General features: G+C 37.4%; 1 protein-coding gene across 3 annotated transcripts in view; it reads left to right on the top strand.

Annotated features, from left to right (window-relative positions):
- MMP16 (matrix metallopeptidase 16) overlaps positions 1 to 20198 on the top strand; it is a 309944-nt gene that overhangs the window by 185159 nt on the left and 104587 nt on the right. For all 3 annotated transcript variants that reach the window (XM_065585863.1, XM_005299375.5, XM_065585862.1), the window contains one exon: positions 9986 to 10108. In XM_065585863.1, the coding sequence (XP_065441935.1) occupies positions 9986 to 10108 (123 nt within the window). The remainder of the gene's footprint in view (positions 1 to 9985; positions 10109 to 20198) is intronic.

Genomic DNA, 20198 nt, shown 5'->3' with positions numbered 1-20198 from the left:
GCAGAAGGCAGCTGATAGTGGATAAGAAAAATGTCAGAAAAAGTATCCTGGAGGTCATAAAAATTTCAAGGGGACTCTCCCTTTGGTGGAAAATCTTCAGGGAAGATTCCTTTGTCTTCCTCAATGCAAAAATCTTTCAGGCTGTCAACTGGTCCATTCATTTAATGATTTCCAGTGACATAAACACACATGATCATTTTAATATAAAATAGATTTTTAGTTTTTCAAGCTCTCTGAAATGCTAGTGATGCTGAGCGTATAACGTATGATTTCACTGCCATTTTGAGTTTTATATCAGTATACACAGCCTAACTCTGTGTAACATCATGATTGAAATTCATGTACAAAGGCATAAAGCAATGTCAAATAAAAAGAATAATAATAAAAGTATAGTAGTGCACGCTTAAGAAAACAAACCTGGAAACTTGTAACAAATGAACTGTTTGCTTGCCTTATCTCTGTTGAAAGTTAATGGGGATTTTATTTCTTTTTTTAGATAAGTTATTTTGCTTGACTATCAAGAGAGGAAAAATATAGCACCATGGCAATATATCCACTGGTTATTACATGCAAATGAATCCATATTCCTATTCTAAAATTAACAAAAAGCTTTCTGAAAAGAATTCTTCTCCCTTGTGCCCAGCCCTCCCCCACGCCCCTACCCCCCTATGTGGCATTTGTTGTTATTCTTTCATGGTAAAATAGCGGACAGGAATGATTTTTTAATCACGTAGCAGTTTAGGAAAGAGTCTACCTAAACTCCTGATGCCAAAGAAGGATTGGAAAAATCATTGTATCCCACTAGCACATGCATTATTGCACTGAAAAGCAATAAAGCGAAGCAGTTTTTAGGGCAGCCCTAAGGGGAGGTGAGTGGGTCAGACATCCCTGGACTTACAAATTTAAAAGACCTTGTAACAGATAATGCAGCAGGAAGAGAAACAGAAAGTGTATGCTGCCTTGTGAAATAGCCAGGTTCAGAAGTATGTTTCGGATTCAGCCTCCAGAGTGGTGATTACAGATCAGGTTCCTTGCAGAGCTAAAATGATTGAGCTATGCAGGGAGAGTGCAGCTGCGCCACCTACTATAGGGTTTTTAAAAGCTGCATTAGTGGCGGTTTTGAGGAAGGAAAATAATCTGTTGTGAGTTGGCAGCAAGGGAAGGATAGGAAGTGGCAAACAGGGGAAAGGTAGTGGCCATTCTCTGCTATTGGCTGTCAAGCAGCAGATATAAAGAGGTTCAGTCTGAAAGAAAAATATTTGTACATGCACAAAAATTTCAAACTAAGCTAAATTAAAGTGGGCATGTTAGCTAGAAAATTGGCAAGCCTATTTTATTTCTGTGCCACATGGGATCCAAGTAAATTTGTCTTACACAGCAATTCCAGTCTTTTGTTTTGTGTTCTCTTGTATACTTGATCATCTGTCTTCCTCAGTGTAGGTAGTAAAGCATGATGTGCTTATTCACACACAGAAGTACAGTGTACAGACTCTGGAATATTGTCTTTTTCTCCTAGGCACACGTAAGCCACTTGGGGTGAGTTCTGCATTCACTTACACACATTTCCTTTGACTTCAACTAGGTTGCATGAGAGTAATTTGAAGGCAGAATCTGGCCCATCGGACATTTATATTGAGAGAGGAGCATACGCACTGGGCCAAAGCTGGCCCTCAGTTACATCCATTTGACCACTGAAATCAATGGAAGCTCTACCTATGTAACTAAGGACAGAATTAGTCCTTTCAAATTATTCAGCTATTGTAATATTTTGGAACAGTCTGATCTTGAGAGAGGAAACACTTTTTTCCCCAGCTAGAAATATCTGACAATTTTACATTTCTTCCTTTGTGGATAATAAACCTGGTAATAAAAGTTTGGGAACCAACAGACGACACTCACTGTACAAAATAAATACTGCAATGAGGACCTAGTAGAAATAGAGTTTGTTCTCATCTTATTACACAGGGCTTTATCTGCCTATTTCCCTATCGTTGAGAAGAGATTACAGCATACCACTTAGTCATCAGAGGACAAACAATTAAAATAACTTAATGCAGTTTCTTGATAGGAACCAACTTTGGGAATATTAGCAGAGAAATATATGCAGTGACAGCATCATCAGTAGTCTCTTGGGAGGACTTTGTTTTTGTATGAAACAAAATATCCCTTAAGGAATATTTTGGCATACAAAAATATTACAGGTGTTCACCTGTCCCTTTTTACATGCTATTTCCATAATGGCCTTCTTGGTATATTTTGGAATTTGTTTATCAGGGAGCTTGAGAAACCTGATAACTGTTTTATAGATGGGGCTTGGGAGAAAGAGATGGAAAAGAAAGAAATCATTGAATGCCAACTGGAAGGAGATTGTATAAACAAAAACATAATCACATTGATAAATCCAGTAAGAACATTGTTTGGCATTTGCATTAGTATTTTACATGATGACATCCATATATTAATAACCACAGTCAACATTTCATACAAATGATGTTTTCAAAAGTTAACACATTTGATCAGTTTTCTACATTTTCACTTCCCTGAAATAAATCAACAAAAGTCTAACTTACTGTAGTGAGCTATGGCAAAAAGAGTAGCTATGCTATTCTGCAATCATCTGATGTACATTTCTGCCAAAACTGTATTAATTAAAACACAGGTGCTCTAGAATAAGTGCTCTAGCGTAGAGAATTGCCTGCCCTGGTGATAGTATTATAGTTCACAAGTTTCTAAATAGAATGTGATGTTTGACAAAGTTCATGAAAGAAATGTTCTGTAATTGTTTCTTTTCTTTTTTTTTTTTTAGTCAAATAATGAGCATGCTTTTAGTAATACCCTTTTCAGAAGCTCTCTACAAGCCGGTTTCTGCACAAACAATTACGATATGGTGGAGTTCCACTTCTCCATGGCTTCTTCTGCTTATATATTAATTATCAGTCTAATACTCAGAAATGATAATGAGCAGAAATTTTGAGCTATTAAATCAAAAACAGTGGTTTGTTTTAGTAGCTGCCATAGCAGTTGATATGAAAACAATGTACGAGGATCAGCCATGCACATTTTCTGAGCTGAAGCCTTAAACTTGGTTCTCTAGACTAGCTGTGGATACGAACTACTACAGAGGCAGCACACTTAGTCCCTGGCATGAAATGGAACATCTTACATCAGTCTCCAGAGACTCCCTCTGCCTAACACAAGGAGGGAAGGGAACCACATCCATCTTTGCTGACTAAGGGCCTGATCCAGAGAGTGCTGAAGTTAATGGAAGATTTCCATTGACTAGTGGACTTTAAATCAGACTCTTGTGGAAAATGATGTAATGCCATGGTTGGGTGGGAAGGAAATAAAGGATAAGAGAAGGCAACTCTGAAGAAAAAAACAAAACAAAATACCCTTCAATGGGATCTTTAAATTTTCAATGTTTCTTTTTCTGTTGCTGAATCTAATGTTGATCTTTGCAACTTGTTTTGGTAGTCAAGGTTGTTCCTTCTTTAAAAAATGGTCCAAATCATTCCTCTGTTTCTTTCTGAAAAATATGATACTCACATACTTTTTTGATCTTAAATAGCCTTAACAACTGAGAGCACCTGTTAATAGGGCTGGCCAGAAAACAAGTATTCCATTAGTGAAAATGTTTGAAGTTTTGAAATTTATTTTTATTCCACATCAGAACAAAAATGCAACCTGACAAAATTGTCCATGAAAAAATGAGAGAGAGAAAGAGGGACTCTTTCCCCTCTTGGCAAATGATAGCCAATAGTCCATTGGTTACACACTTACCTGCAAAGTAGGAGACCTGGTTTAAGTCCTGCTGTACCTGATTTGGAACAGGACCTTGAATCAGTGTGTCCCACAGCCCAGTGTCCTAGCCACTAGATTATAGACTCAGCTTTTTTCAATTTCTTCTGTTTGAACTGTTCCATTTTGTATAAATTAAATATTCATGTGACCAGCACAAGAGAGACTTATTTTATAGCTTAGTGGTTAGGGAACTCTCTTTGGATATGTGTGATCTAGGTTCAAAACTGTATCTGTGAAAAGTTTTGGTTTTGACAAGTTGGCATTTGCCAACTCAAAGTTTACTCAAAAAGTTGCTGTCCACCCCTACTTGTGAAGTATAGTCTATCTAGTGCTCTGCTTAGCTTGAATAATAATCACAGACATATTCAGTACAAGGTTCTCTAGATTTACAAAGTTAGAGTGGAATTATATGAAATCTGGGGCTGCTCTGTGTATTTATTGGGTCGTATTTAGCTCTCATTTACTCTGGATCCACCCCGGTGTAACTTCATTGACTTCAGTGGAGTTTCTCACTGTTTACATTGATGGACCAAGAGCAGAATTTGTTGTGCAGTATCCTGTGGCCAAAGAAAATACTTTAGTCACAAGTGCTGTCAATCTGGCACCTTTCTTAAGTGCTGAATTCACTTAAAATAATACTCTAAAAAAGCTGTTACACAGATGAGTTATACAGGTTAAAATATAGGTGTAAATAATGAACTAAGGGAAAATATTCCTAGAAAGCCTCTGTTTTCGTAAACAACAGTTATTTCCCTTTTGTTGCTTGAGAAAATATTTTATGGTTGAAAGTCCATTTCTGTTTTTATCAATTTAAGCTGTTTCCAAACTGACCAGAAATGCAGGGGGTCAATGCGCTTTATAGTTGTCAGTTCGCCTACTGATACAGAGGGGAATTGGGGGAAAGAATATACCCAAAATACACAAATGTAATGACCATTAGTGGTGTTCTCCATGTGAAGCTTCCCTGCAATCAGTGGGAGGATAGAGATGTTAATATTAATTATATCATTTTAAGAATAAAAAAGACCAAGAGGAACTTGTATACCATAAAGTGTTTATAATCTGCATTTACTCTTGTGATAAAGAGGATGTGTATTGATGATTTGCATTTGGACTCTTAACACTGGACATTGAAGAAATCACTTAAAACGTTGAGGTACCAAAAATAGCTGAGCTGAGAGTATGTTGTCAGTTTGCTAGGAGTCTAACCTTAATGTGCACTAAAATAAGAAGATTGCAGCTCCTCGCAGGTTTATTATAGAGGGGTATGATTTGCTACAAGGCTAGAGAGCCAACATGTGATGTGCAAAGGCCTCAGTTTGAATTAGAGTGGGATTTATAATCTGTGTGAGCCACACTTCTCCCTTTAACATAAGGTTAGTAGTCGTGAACACGGTATGATATGTAGGTCATAATTTGGCCATTCCAATTTAAAAGCATACAAGCATAATGTATTTGACAGATTTATGACATTTTAAAACCTTATGTGGAAGTAATTACTTTTTTTTTAAAAAAAGATGTAATAAATCATGGTGTTTGGGGATTTGGTAAATTATTTAGATTGTAAAAACCTGATGTGAAATGATAGAATGCTGAAATTTGAATTCCCATTGGCTACTAGTTGTTCTCATCTTTTATACTAAATCCCTCTCTTGAGTATAAAGCCTTTTGCAATGCTAACAAAATTCTCGACAAGAATATTGAAACTTTGACATAACTTCAGAGCTCATTCCAATAATAGCTTTGAGGATTCATTTTCCTATTTACAGCTTTGGATATTTACAGTGTCTTTCAGGTGAGACAACCCTGTTATTAAACACTGATCTCCATCAGTTAAGATGACTAATTTAAAATTGGGCATCTTTTCAACTGATTTAAAGACAGCAACTTTAAAATACTATGTTTTGAAGTGATTTCTTAATATGTACCAGAGCCTGATTTTTTCTGTACAGCGTTTCTAACAAAATATAATAGTTCTGTGTTTTTTGCTTTATTCCTTGCTTCTTTCATTTGACGTAGTGATATCACCTTAAGGTGAGAGAACTTGTCTTTTATTACTTATATGTCTGGTTTTACAATGTGTGTTTTCCTTTACATAGTATAAATATGTCCTGTAATTTAAATGCATAGTAACTGCATGTTGATCTAACATCTACTCAAAATAAGTTTTATTGACAGCATGTATATCTAAAAACAAGCAAAACTCTGAGCCAATTTTTAATCTCATTTACTCAGATGTAATTCCAAGGCAATTCCATTGAGAAGAATGGTACTCCCCTTTATTTCCACGGTTGTGACTGAAATTTGAATCTGTGTTGTTATTATTTTATTATTAGAATACATTTTAGCTGTCTGTCATAATATATCCCTGCGAATTACTGACTGTGACCAGAGTCCCAGGGGAGCCAACTGAGGTCACTCAATTAGGGTGAACTGCAAAGAATGGGGCAGGCAATCCCCAAAGCTGATGGATATTCTAATACTTAGATTTACCAAGCCAGCACAAAATAGCTTCTGTAATTACCCAGAAGCCAACAACACAATTCCCCTGAAGTAACCCAGGCTTAGGCCTCCACCCAGACACCCAAGTCAAATATGATGAGGATTACTGAAAATCTTATTCATCATATAAAAGTTCTACCAATCCCAAAGGATCGGACACATTACCTCCCAGGTTAATGAATATTCCAGATCTTACCCAAATACACACTTACAGCCAATTCTTATTAACTAAACTAAAATTTATTAAAAAAGAAAAGAGAGAGTATTGGTTATAAGATCAATACAAATAGAGATATGAGTATAATTCTTGAGATTCAGATTCATAGCAGAGATTATGAGCTTTGTAGTTGCAACGAGTTCTTTCATAATTAGTCCATGGGTTATAGACCAATGTTCATATTCAGTGTGTTCCAACTTAGGACTGGGATCTCAGCTTTACAATTTAAGCTTCCCCTGCATGAAACATCAAGCAGGTCTGAGAAGACAGGATCAGGACCCGAGCAATTTTCTAGCAGCCAGTTGACCATACAGTCCTGGGTGAACAATAGGCTTTCGATGTAACCTTCTGTTTCCTAAACCTCACCGATAATTAACTACATGGATTAACATAAGAAAATTCAACCGTTAAGCAGTCTATCACAGACTTTAAAGAGACATATTTTCACCCAAGATTCATCTAAATGTTAATATTCCCTTTTGATCTCTGAATCATTAGCTATGGTGACAGACAGGAACTGTTTGTTTACATGGCTAGCATTTAAGATATAAGTAAACACACACAATATCACCTCTAGTTCTCTAACAATACAGGTTTGCACTTCAAAATTCTAGCCTATCTAGCATGGAATGGCCCTAGTTACCATTTCTAACATGTCTCTACAGATTGACTCTGGGTCAATTGGCCTGCAAGATGCTTAACCTTTCTGGCCACATGTCACACTTTGTATAAGATTTGTTGCAATTATATAACAGTGGTAGCAATAATGATTTGCATGGTTAAATTTTAGTCAGATAACGTCACACTGGCCCTCTGTTATTATTATTTTATTATTAGAATAAATTTTAGCTGGCAGTCGTAGTATATCCCTGCAAATTACTGACATCTGCTTTGCGTAATGTAGGTTGTTTAAAGACATGTGAAACCAGCTGTAATGCAGAAGAATAGTTTAGCAGGTAGGGGGAAAGTAAAGGATTATAGATTATGTAGCTATCTTTGCAGAGGCTAAGGAATCCTCCTGAAAATATTTATGGTAATCAACTGTTTCACGCACAAGACATGAATCTGTAGTTAGGTTTTAAAAAATGAATTATATTTATTCTGTAATTTATCTATAATAGTAATTTTTAATCATGATGACCAAAACTTCAAGCTTGTTTGCCTGAAGTTAGGCATCTAAAGCCATATTTAGGCACCTAAATAGATGGTGATATCTACCTCTGAAAATCAGGCTATTATTTAGGTGCCTAAATATGGTTAAGTGTCTGACTTGAAGCAACCAAGTTTGAAAATTTTGGCTCCTATACTTATGCTACATTATGGAGATGTTACCGGTCAAGGTCTTTGGAAAGATTGACCTGACCCTGCAACCCTTACTGACGTGAGTAGGCCCTGCATATACTCCCATGATTGAATAATCATGTTATGATATAGATATGTCTCCTTTATGTGGTAAAAAACATAACAGCTAAACTTTTTAAACTTGGTTGCCTAAAGTTAGGTACCTCAACTCATATGTTGTCATCTAAATAATAGCTTAATATAATAATATACATGCATGCCTCTGGTGTATATAATGCCTGACATGCATAGATGTGAATGTATGTGTATATAAATATCTAACATTTGGAAGTTAGCGTGACCTATGTTAGAGAGGAACACCATATTCCATTTTCCTGTCTTTAAATATTTAGCTAATCTACCATATGATTTGCATTGTATTAATTAGAATGCACACTTAATTCCCTGAGCATAGGATTGAAAATTTACATCACTAGTACTGTTAAACCTCTGTTTGCAGTTTGTTCGACAAGATCTGTTTTCTTTAGCACTTCAGTGGTGTCATTGGAACACATCTATAAAAGTGCTCCTTATCACAATAGCATGCACTGTTTCCACTGTGGCTAACCCCAAAGACTTTTCTTAATCTCTCTCAGTTGTACTGGACTAAGAGCTTCTGTAGGACCAATTTAAGGCTGCTTTTTAATTCTGTATGTTGGGGACTGATATAGTAAATGTAATTTAAATATTAATTGGATGATTGGTCAGGTGAATTCTGTCAACCAATCAAAGGGTGGGGACTTAAACATGTATATGTATATATGTATACGGACAGTGTACATTGTATACAGATAAATGCAATTTATAGAAAGGGTGGTTAAACTCTTGCCTGAAATGAAAATCTGTTCTCCAAGCTAATACAGCTTTTCAGTAATGGTATAGTAAGGACAATGGCATCAGAAAACAACAGATACAGCTAAAGCATCTACATCATTAATTATTTGGCATAATAGAAATCAAGTAAATGGAATAGAAAGTTGCCACAGAATGTCTTCCACTTAGAAAATAAATGTCTTGTTATGTGTGTGGCGGCACTGGACAATTACTTTGTGAGTGTTCACTTCCATTGCATAATCTCTGTGGTCTGGATTCTGATACTTTTATTCATGGTAAATAATTACTCCACAAGTGAGAAACCAATCATTCAACTAGAACATGAATATCAGAATCTGGTATTTTCTTATGTACACCTAAATCAGACCATCAAACCAAATCATTATAACTCTGACATACACTTAAAACTTAAAATATTTGAAACCCACCTTTCCAAGTAAACACCTTCCACAGAAACACTAGAGCTTCTTCAACACACTTTCATGTTGCTCTCTATTTTTCAGCAATTGGCACTAGCTGGTTGAACTCTTATGGGACCTGGCAAAAGTGGATCAGAACCTTTGAAGTTAATGCTATACAGTGCATTCAAAATTATCAGGCAAATTCTTGAGTTTGAGAGGCTACTATTCAAGGTGGCTATTCTTCCTAATATAGAGGGACAGTAGGGCAGCCAAATATTTAATTGGGGAGCTCAATGATGTAATTACTTTAACAGTCCCAGAGTCTTGGATAAAATCCCTTTATGTTTTTGGAGTGGACCATTTGATGAAAGGAAATTGGGCTTATCCAAACATAAAGACACTGTGACAGAAATGAAAGAATATGAAATGAAAAATTATGATTAAAGAATCAAAACTTTAAATCGTCGTGTAAATATTTTAACCTCACCTATAGTCAATAATCTATAATATAGATTCTCATTATCTCATTAGAGTCAGAATAAATTATTAATGCTAAAAGACTTGGCCAGATGAGAGACGCCAAAGCGCTATTATGCAGTGATTGCGGGGAAAGAAAAATTAAAAAATAATGGGAGAGGAATGTATATTTGAACAGCATGGGACGGGGTGAAGTTCTGATGCCCCATATTATTCTCCCCCCCCAACAAAAAAATCTTTAGTCATGTAACTTTTCATATTTATAATCATTATTGTGAGTAAATGTAAAAGTGATCAATGTATAACTTTTAAGAGGTATTGATACTGCCGTCTGTTGGATAAGTCTGTTGCGATTTGCTTTCTGGCCTGAATATGGCTGATAAGTGTAACTGTGCAATACTGATTTCTGCAGTTGGATGAAGAAGCCTCGATGCGGTGTGCCTGACCAGAGAAGAGGTAGCTCCAAATTTAACATTCGCCGAAAACGATATGCATTAACGGGACAGAAGTGGCAACACAAACATATCACTTACAGGTACAAAAAAAAATCGATAAACCTTTCGGTGATATCACTGAGCATTTTATTAAAAGAAAACAAATGTTTTTTAGATATTATTTTCTAAATGTCTACTATGCATTGTCAAGATGTTGATGTGTGATATACAAATATTGATTTCAGTATCCCTGGAGTAACTACTCACATGCTGCAAATGCACGGAATGAGTTTCTTGGATTTAAATTATCTGCATTTAAACAGAACATTCTTTGAAGCTTGCAGCACCAAATTAACCTCCAATGTCCCCTCTAACTGTACCTTTCAACCCTCTTGGAAACTTCTCAGGAAAAGTCACATTGAATGCAGGAACAGTCTAATGGAATTGGGGGCTCTAATTTAAATATGCAAATTAGGCCATTGGAGGAAGGCAGTAGCTGCAAATGCAGGTGCCTGCAGGTCTATTTCAAAATATAAATGAATTTGATTAAATGTTGGTGAGTCAGTAACACAGCCGTCTCATGCCCACACAGTAATAGGCATGGGGGCGTGTATTTATCAGTGAAACTCTTGATCTGACTTGCAATTTACAGGACGTGTTGCATGCTTTATCAAAGCTGACCTTGGCTTGGCAAATAAAATATATTATGCAAAAATATGTACCTGCTGTAGTGCTGTCAGCCAAAAAGTGTCATGGGTACACAGTATGTGGCCCATAAAATTGTCAGCAAAGCAGAGATTTTTATGTAGTCCTCTAGAAATTTAGGATAATCTCTTCAGGATTATGGGATCCACCATGGCACTGAATGTTCTCTGGGATAAAAGCATCCTAAAATTCATTCACCAGCTATTTACAGTACTATATGATGCAGAATGGACCTTTATGATCATCTAGCCTGACCTCCTGCATAACACAAGCCATAGAATTTTACCCAGTAATTCCTTTATCAATCCCATATTTTCTGGTTGAGAATGCTTTTTTGAAAGACATTGAATCTTGATTTAAAGACTTCAAGTGATGGGGGAATCCCCCATATCATCAGTGAGTTGTTCCAGTAGATAAGTAACTTGTGCTTTTATTACTGAGTATTGTAGTCTATGGGAATTGAAGGTGCTCGGCACCTAGCAGGAGTATGTCTATTATATTATTTTACATTTATACACATTTTTAACATCTTAATCTAGGGGATTAAATGTGAAGTGTGTGTTTAACATTCTTACTCTTTGTTTGTAATCCCAAATCTCAAATCAGTGGGCCTGATTCCGGCTTGACTAAGCCCTGGCTGGGATGATTTAGTTGGGAATTGGTCCTGCTTTGAGCAGGGGGTTGGACTTGATGACCTCCTGAGGTCCCTTCCAACCCTGATATTCTATGATTCTATGATTCTCCCCCCCATTACACCATTTTGATGCCACTGTTAAGTCCAGTAACTGAAATATCATTCTGCTCTGCCACCCAAGTCATTAATCATAAAAGCAGTACAGAGGTGGATTCCAATATTAATCTGTTTGGTAACCCTCTAGTAACCTTTCTAACTTGAAGAATTTATGGCTATTCTTTGCTTCCTGCCCTTTTTGCAAAATTTTCACTCTGCTGCATCACCTTATCATATGCCAGTGCCATTTAACATTAACCTCCCAGATCAAACTTTGCCAGAAGTTTTCTAAAATTGAAGGTATAATTTCAACACTCCAGTGTTAGTAGCAAGCACTACTTTTCTTTCAAATGAAAATCAGCAAGAGCTCACAGAATGTACTTTCTATAGATTGGACATTCAAAAGTGTTCAGCTTCTAGAAACCACTAGCCACTTTCTGGCTAGTGGTTTCTAGAATATATCCTCAGGTGCTGTGTTTAAATCAAATATTCGTTGTTGTTTTTTTTAAATTGTCAGACCTTTTTAAATAGTAAAATATAATTGAGATCATATGTAGATGCATAGAAATGTAGGTCTGGAAAGGACCTTGAGAGATCATCTAGTCCAGTTCACTGAGGCAGGAACAAATGTACCTAGACCATCCCTGACAGATGCATCACATTGTTGGCTCATATTCAGATTGTGATCCACTATAACCTACAGGTCTTTTTCAGCACCCAACTAGCCAGTTATTTCTCTTTTGTAGTTGTACATATGATTTTACTTTCCTAAGTGTAGTACTTCACACTTGTCGTTATTGAATTCCATCTTGTTGATTTCAGACCAATTCTGCAATTTTTCAAGGCCCTTTTGAATGCTAATCCTGTCATCCAAACTTCTTTGCAACCCCTCCCAACTTAGTGCCACCTGCAAATCTAATAAACATAATCTCCACACCAGTGTCCAAGTCATTAATGAAATTATTAACTAGTACTGGACCCAAGACAGACCCTGCAGGACCCACTAGATATGTCCTACCCAGTTTGACAGCTAACTATGGATAACTATGGTTTTTCAACCAGTTGTGCACCCACTCTTATAGTTATTTCATCTAGACCACATTTCCCTAATTTATATATGACAATATCATGTAGGACTGTGTCAAAAGCCTTATTAAAATCAAGATATGTCGCATCTGCCACTTCCCCTTTATCTAGTAGCCCAGTAATTGTGTCAAAGAAGGAAATCAGGTTTATTTGGTATGGTTTATTCTTGACAAATCTTGCGTTGGTGATTACGTATCACCCTAGTAACCTCTAAATTCTTACAAATTGATGGTTTAATAATTTTTTTAGTATCTTTTTTCAAGTATTGAAGTTAGGCTAACTAGTCTATAATTCACCGGGTCTAATTCACTCCCCTTTTTAAAGATAGATGCTATGTTTTCCCTTCTCCAATCCTCAGGGATCTTACTCAAGGAGTTCTCTAAGATAATTGCTAGTGGTTCCAAGATTACTTCAGTTAGTTCCTTAAGTATTCTAAGGTGAATTTCAACAGGCCCTGCCAACTTCAATATGCCCAGTTTATCCATATATTCTTTAAACTGCTCTTTCCCTATTTTGGCTCGAGTTCCTTCCACCTTTTTATTAATATTAATTGTGCTAAGTATCTGACTACAATTTATCTTTTTAGTGAAGACTGATGCAAAATAGGTACTAAACACCCCCACCTCCTTGATAGCATCCATTTTAGATCTTCTTCCCCACTAAGTATAGGACCTACACTTTCCTTCATCTTTCGCTTGCTCCTAATATATCTTCAAATTGCCTTTTTTATCCCTTGCTAGGTTTAACTCATTTTGTACCTTAGCCTTTCTTCTTTTGTCCCTATGTGCTTGTGCTATTCTTTTGTGATCCTCCTTAGTAATTTCTGTTTCACTTTTTATAGGATTCCTTTTGGTTTTTCTGGTCATTAGAGCTGCTGATGAAACCATATTAGCCTCTTACTATTCTTCCTATCTTTCCTTTGCATTGAGATAATTTGCAGTTGTACCTTTAATATTGTCTCTTTGTGAAAATGCCAGTTCTCCTGAATTGCTTTTTCCCTTAGATAACCTTCCAATGGGATCTTATCTATCAGTTCTGAAGTTTTTAAAGTCTGCTTTTTTGAAATCCCATTGTCCTTATTCAACTGTTCTCACTCCTTCCTATCTTTAGAATGATGAAATCTATCATTTCATGATCACTTTCACCCAAATTGTCTTCCACCGTCAGATTCTCAACCAATTCCTCTGTTAGTCAGAATCAAATGGCTGCCCTTACAGGTTACTTCCTCCACCTTCTGAAACAAGAAGTTGTCCCCAATACATCCCAAGAACTTATTGGACATGTTTACCTGTGTCTTTTGTCTTTCTTTCTGTATTTTCTCTTTGTCACTGTTATTTTGGCCCCAAGAACTTTTGGCCAAACTTTTGGAACTTTCTTCTGGCACCCACATTGAATTTAAAAAAAATAATGCAACTGGAAACAGGGGGTGGGGGCAAAGCTCATATAGGTAGGTTTGGAGAAGTAACAGTAGAAAATATTAATGGTATTATATGATTTTTGAACTTGTATAGCACTAAAACGATTCTGCTTTTATCTACTATAATTTTAGACATCTAAGTGCTGCAGTTTACAAAAACTGAATGAGTACAGTATAAGAAGCTGAATAGAATTGTGTCACTGCTGAATGGATCCTTTGGTCCATTCTCCTGTAGAAGAGGAGCATTGGGGTGTCCAAGGGCTACTTTAGCTATTATACTTAAGTTGTCACTTAAGTTCACAACTGATTGATTGCCTTGTCGTGGCAGGATACCCTTTGAGTGGTAAATAAAAATATCAGTTCAGCCAGACAAAAGACTTGCATGAAAATGTATGGGAGGAGAGTATGTGTTTAAAACAGAGAGTCCAGAGAAGTGGCTCTCAAACTTTCCAACTACTGTACCCCTTTCATTTCATTGTACTTACATTTCAGTGCATAGTATATAGAGAGTATAAACAAATAATTGTATGAATTTTTAGTTTGTACTGTCTTTGCTAGTGATTTTTATGTAGCTTGTAAGTAAAACTAGGCAAATATCTAGCTGAGTTGATATTTGGAAGACCCCCTTGGAAGACCTCCGCATACCCCTAGTTGAGAATCACTGGTCCAGAGTGCTAGAAAACTATTTTCCCATTCCAAAGCAAGCCAGAGACTAATGTGATACAACCTTGATTTTGTCTTAAAGTTTGGGATTCTGTTATATAACCAATGATTTAATGAACATAATACTGAGTCAGGGAAGACGTCTGTGATACTTAGAGAGGTTTTCTTTTTAATAGAATGTTCAGCTCACATGGAGACATTTTATGAGCTTGTCACAATAACAACCTCCTCTTATGGCTTCAGGAAATAAACCATTTAACTTTTTGAACATGATACCATGATGTAAATCAATGAGAATAAAACTGTCATCTTTATAATAATGAATATCAAGGTGGATTTGGTTAGAAAAACACATTGGAGAATTATTGACCATAAAATCTCCATAATCAGAAAGATAATCGTACTATTCATAATTTGAACTCTAGCATTAGGAGTCAGACAAAGAGGAGTCTGGAAGGAGCCCTCAGCCCGTAGTAAATGTTTAGAAATGAAGTAGCAATATGCTAATCAAAAGGTAAAGATGTATCTTGAATCAAGCCTGTTATATAAAACTCAAGCTTACTTTTTAAAGCAGGGTTACTCACAATTAATTTAATATATTAAACGCCATTCTGCAGCTCTGCTTTGTATTCCTGAGTTTAAATCAGTTTTTGATTGTTCTGCAAGATGTATAATTCAGTTCAACTTCAGGGTTTATTTAACTGATGTGGGTCAGTGAGGGGCCTCATCCAGCGCCCATTAAAATCAATGGCTCTTTCCATTGACTTCACTGGGTGGATCAGATCCCAGGTAGGTGACCCTCTTCTCTATCACCAATCATGATTAATTTCTTTCTGTGTGAGCTCTGCTCAGAGTATGGCGGGAGGGAGGCATTTTATGCTGGCCAGTTATGCCACTTAATTACAGATGTGAGCTACCCTATGGCAAGGAAATTCTCCTCTGGCCAGTTAGCAACAGATTCTGCAACCTTGTATTGCCTGAGTAGCCCTAAATGGATGGAATAGGGAATCTTCAAGAAACACCCTTTAAATGAAGAAACATAGGAAGTGGCTATAGGTCTTGAAGTCTTAGAAAAGTAAAAGTTCCATGAAGCACAACTGACACGCAGGAAAACAATCAAATATTTTGAATTTGCATAGAGACAGATTGCACTTAAATGTACAAAGCATAAATACATCAATTTATAGATGATGATTGCAGGGGGACTAACGCCTGCATATTGACTTTTAATATACACCAGCAGTCAACAACAGACTGTAAGGATAAACTGTGCATTGTTTTTATTAAACATGACAGTATTATTTCAAACTCCAAATGAAAAAAGCAGGTCAAGATGTGAACTGAACATCTTTTCTTTAAAATAAAAAGAAGATATGATGGAAAATGTTAACCATTGATTTTTTCAGGGGTCCTGAGTGCTGAAGTTAGTTGGAGTTGTGGGCACTTGTTAACTCTGGAGAAATGGTAACTAGGGCCATTCCTTTGATTTACACTACATAAGGAGGACTCGGAGCTACTACAGAGAATTCTTTCCCAGGTGTTTGGCCGGTGGGTCTTGCCCACATGCTCAGAGTCAAACTGATTACCATATTTGGGGTCAGGAAGGATTGGCAGAGGCCCCCGGGGTCAGAATGGTGGAGGCCCTGGGTTTTTTTGCCTTCCTTTGCAGCATGGGGCATGGAACACTTGCCCATTTAAACTAATGTAAATGGTGGATTCTGTGTAACTTGAAGTCTTCAAAGCATGGTCCAAGGACTTCAGTAACTCAGCCAGAGGTTAGGGGTCTATTACAGAGTGGGTGGGTGAGGTTCTGTGGCCTGAAATGTGTACGAGGTCAGTCTAGATCGGGGTCGGCAACGTTCGGCATGTGGCTCGCCAGGGTAAGCACCCTGGCGGGTTGGGCCAGTTTTATTTACCTGCTGACGCGGCAGGTTCGGCCAATCGCGGCCCTCACTGGCCGTGGTTCACCGGCCTGGGCCAATGGGGGCGGCGAGAAGCAGCGCGGGCGAGTGATGTGCTGGCCGCGGCTTCTCGCTGCCCCCATTGGCCCCGGGACGGCGAACCGCGGCCAGTGGGGGCCGCGATCGGCTGAACCTGCCGCGTCAGCAGGTAAATAAAACTGGCTCGGCCCGCCAGGATGCTTACCCTGGCGAGCCGTGTGCCGAACGTTGCCGACCCCTGGTCTAGATGATCATGATGGTCCCTTCTGACCTTAAAGTCTATAAATTTTATTTATTTCCTATAAACAACCAGCTGTAATTCAGTTGTAATCATTTATATCCTATAGGAGTATTTGAAACTTTCCAAACACATGTAGGATAAAGTACCACTCTCATAATCACATTACTTTTACATGCATACATGTTAATTATTGTTGTTGTTTGGTGCCAGGTTGAGGACATCTCATTTGAAACCATTGGGACTACTTGAGTAAGTGCTCATTAGTGTGAATAAGGGCTCCACACTCTGGCCCTAAGTATCTGAGGTTATTTAGTTTACTCTGTCACTGAGCATACACTGTAAATAGTAAAAAAAAAAAAAAGGAACTTAGAGATACACAATTGAGTAGTGATATCTCCATATGTGGAGAGAGTGATTAAGATCTTGTAAGGAAGGATGTGTGACTATATATGTAGCTTTGAAGTTTCTCTGGAAGACAAAAATGTAGTACTTGGAAAATGCCTTGTTTTCTAGTACCTCAGGGTCATGAACATTTGTGTGGGCCGATAAACAGATCTTGAAACACTTGGGAACTCTTACATCCTTTGAAACTGATTAAACATTCTGGGTACGTACCGGGACACAACAAAAATACATTTGGGACTAGATGAACAAAATAACTTGCCTGTGACTTTATGAGCATCTAGCCTTATATGCGGTGTTAGAACTGAAGTGATCTTTTACAGCTACAGACACCTGTACGTTTATTCTATGCATTGTTGTCATAGGACATGACAGTATTACTTCAGACTCTCAATGAACAAACATATCAAGACTCCAGAAAATAGAAATTTATAATAGAAATACAAACTATTCCTTATAGGAAAACTCCCATGTATTGTTATGCTACTTTAGGGCCTGATCCTTAAGAACTAATGGGACTGCAATGAGATGACTCCTGGTCTTAAGCAGTATTAACATTCACTAGTAAATGTTGTTGTGGAATCAGACCCTTACTTAGGGCTTGATCCTGCCTCCAATATATTGGTGAGTGTTTACTTATGTGAGTAATCCCATGGAAGCCAATAAACTACTCACATGATTAAGTGCTCACCAGTATGAGAGCAGGTTGCACAATTAGGCCATTTATGATTATTTACTAGATAAGAATAGAATCCAAAAAAGAGATTTCAACATTCTTTTTGAATTTCTGGTCACTGTTTCATTTCTACAGTTAATTAATGAGATTGTTTTCCCATTAGTGGAGGTTGAATTTTAATATATTCCATCAGGGGCATGGATTGTAACATGAAGTAAGATTGAAAGAAACAGTGTTGCCTCTAGAATAGTTTGGAAATCCTATCATTTTTAAATTGACTCTAAAATTTCTCCATTTTTTTTTAATTAATATGTCTTAGAATAACTTTTTTTTTTTCAGTGTGCTTTAATGGCAAAGCTAATTCTTTCTGACCCATTTTACACCAAATTGCCAAGATGGTCATTTCCTGTTGGATTGTTAATTACTGTTTGTTTTATTTAAGACAGAGATATTTTAGAGACTAACAAATTTATTAGAGCATAAGCTTTAAGAAGTGGGCTGTAGTCCGCGAAAGCTTATGCTCTAATAAATTTGTTAGTCTCTAAGGTGCCACAAGTACTCCTGTTCTTTTTGCGGATACAGACTAACATGGCTGCTACTCTGAAACCAGAGATATTTTAGCGTGTCATTCTGAACCCCTCTCTGTTTTTTTTATTCAGTGCTTACTTGGACAAACTCCCTCTAAAGACACTGATGTTTAAAGTCAGTGGAAGTTTTGCCTGTGAAGACAAAATAAAACTGAGTAAGGACCCTAGGATTTGCCCTTTAGTGATTTCCTTTCTCTTGTAATGATTGAAATACACTTCTACCCCGATATAACGTGGTGGTGGGGAGCCAGAAATCCCTACCGCGTTATAGGTGAAACGCCGTTATATCAGGATAGCGGCAGCAGGGGTCCAGTGGTGATTTAAAGGGCCTGGGGCTCCCGACAGCAGCCGGCGCCCCGGGCCCTTTAAATCGCCGGTGAGCCCCGCTTCTGCAGCCCCGGGGTAGCAGCAGCAGGGCTCCGGCGGTGATTTAAAGGGCCCGGGGCTCCCTGCAGCAGCTGGAGCCCCAGACCCTTTAAAGCGCCGCCAGAGCCCCGCTGCTGCCGCACTATATGCGAACCCATGTTATATTAGGTCATGTTATAGCGGGGTAGAGTTGTATACTTATTCCCTTATTCCTTTAATTCAATAACTATGTAATTTACTTGAGTTCTATGGCTCACTCCAAACTCCAGGACCTCCAGCAAAGCTTGCCTATATCTCCAGGACCCTTTTGTTATGTGTCTTCTGTTTATCAAACCATTCTCCCTCTGTCTATAGAGAAACAATTCTTGTTTTCCAAGACCTCTCCTACATGGAGTTTTAAGTTTGAGTTCTCTTCCTATGTACTTTTTCCATTAAATTATCTGATACCTACCTCCTCTTTCTTTACCTACTATTTTTACACTGATGATTCACAGTTGTATATATCTTTCAGTTTCTTTAATAACTTCTCCATGTTCACTCTTGTTCCTGGCTTGACCAAACAAATCTGTGGCTTTATTTCACTTTAATTCACCTCAATATCTCAAAGGAAAAATATCCTTTTTATTAGGCAAAACAATTATGCTCAAACATAACTTTTTCCTAAATGCAGACCTCCATTTTGTCTTAACTATCTGTATGCTTGTATCATTCTTACTTTAAAATTCGCTTTTCCTCTCACAGCTCCTGTCTCAAATCTTCCTATCTAAACTGCCATAACAACAAAGAAGTGTGCATGTTGCCACTGCCTTTACTTGGATATAGCTGAAGTCATCATCCATGTTTTCATCTCCTTGACTATTCCAACTTCCATCTCTGTGGTCTCCCCAAGTCCCAATTCAACATATTCCAGCATCTGTAGAATGCTGTTGCCTACCTTCTCACATCTACAAAGGTAAACACATAAGCCTTATCCTCAGGTAATTTCAATTGCTCCTCATCTGAGTATCCAGAACAAAATTGCCCTTATTCTTTGTAAAAACCCTCTATGAACTTCTTGCAGACTACCTCATGAGCCATGCATTGCATTCTCTGCACTCTTCATCTGCTTATCTACTGAAGACTTCTTCTCTTTACAAAAATCTCACCACTGTTGGCACAATTCCTATTTTCTGGAGCAACTTCCTCTGTATTTATGTCTTCTAGAATGTCCACTTACTTCAGCTCTTGTCAGAAAACAGGTTTTCTCTTCTTTCTGTGGACTCATAATTTATTTCTCCCTCTGATTTCATTTGTTTTTAACTTTGCAATTGCATTATTTGACTTTTCAGTGCATTTTGGGACATAGTGAATATGAAAGAGTCTATACAAAATGAAGTTG

Source organism: Chrysemys picta, chromosome 2 (genome assembly GCF_011386835.1).
Source record: "Chrysemys picta bellii isolate R12L10 chromosome 2, ASM1138683v2, whole genome shotgun sequence".
Classification (NCBI taxonomy): domain Eukaryota; kingdom Metazoa; phylum Chordata; order Testudines; family Emydidae; genus Chrysemys; species Chrysemys picta.
This window is presented reverse-complemented; position numbering and strand designations above follow the sequence as displayed.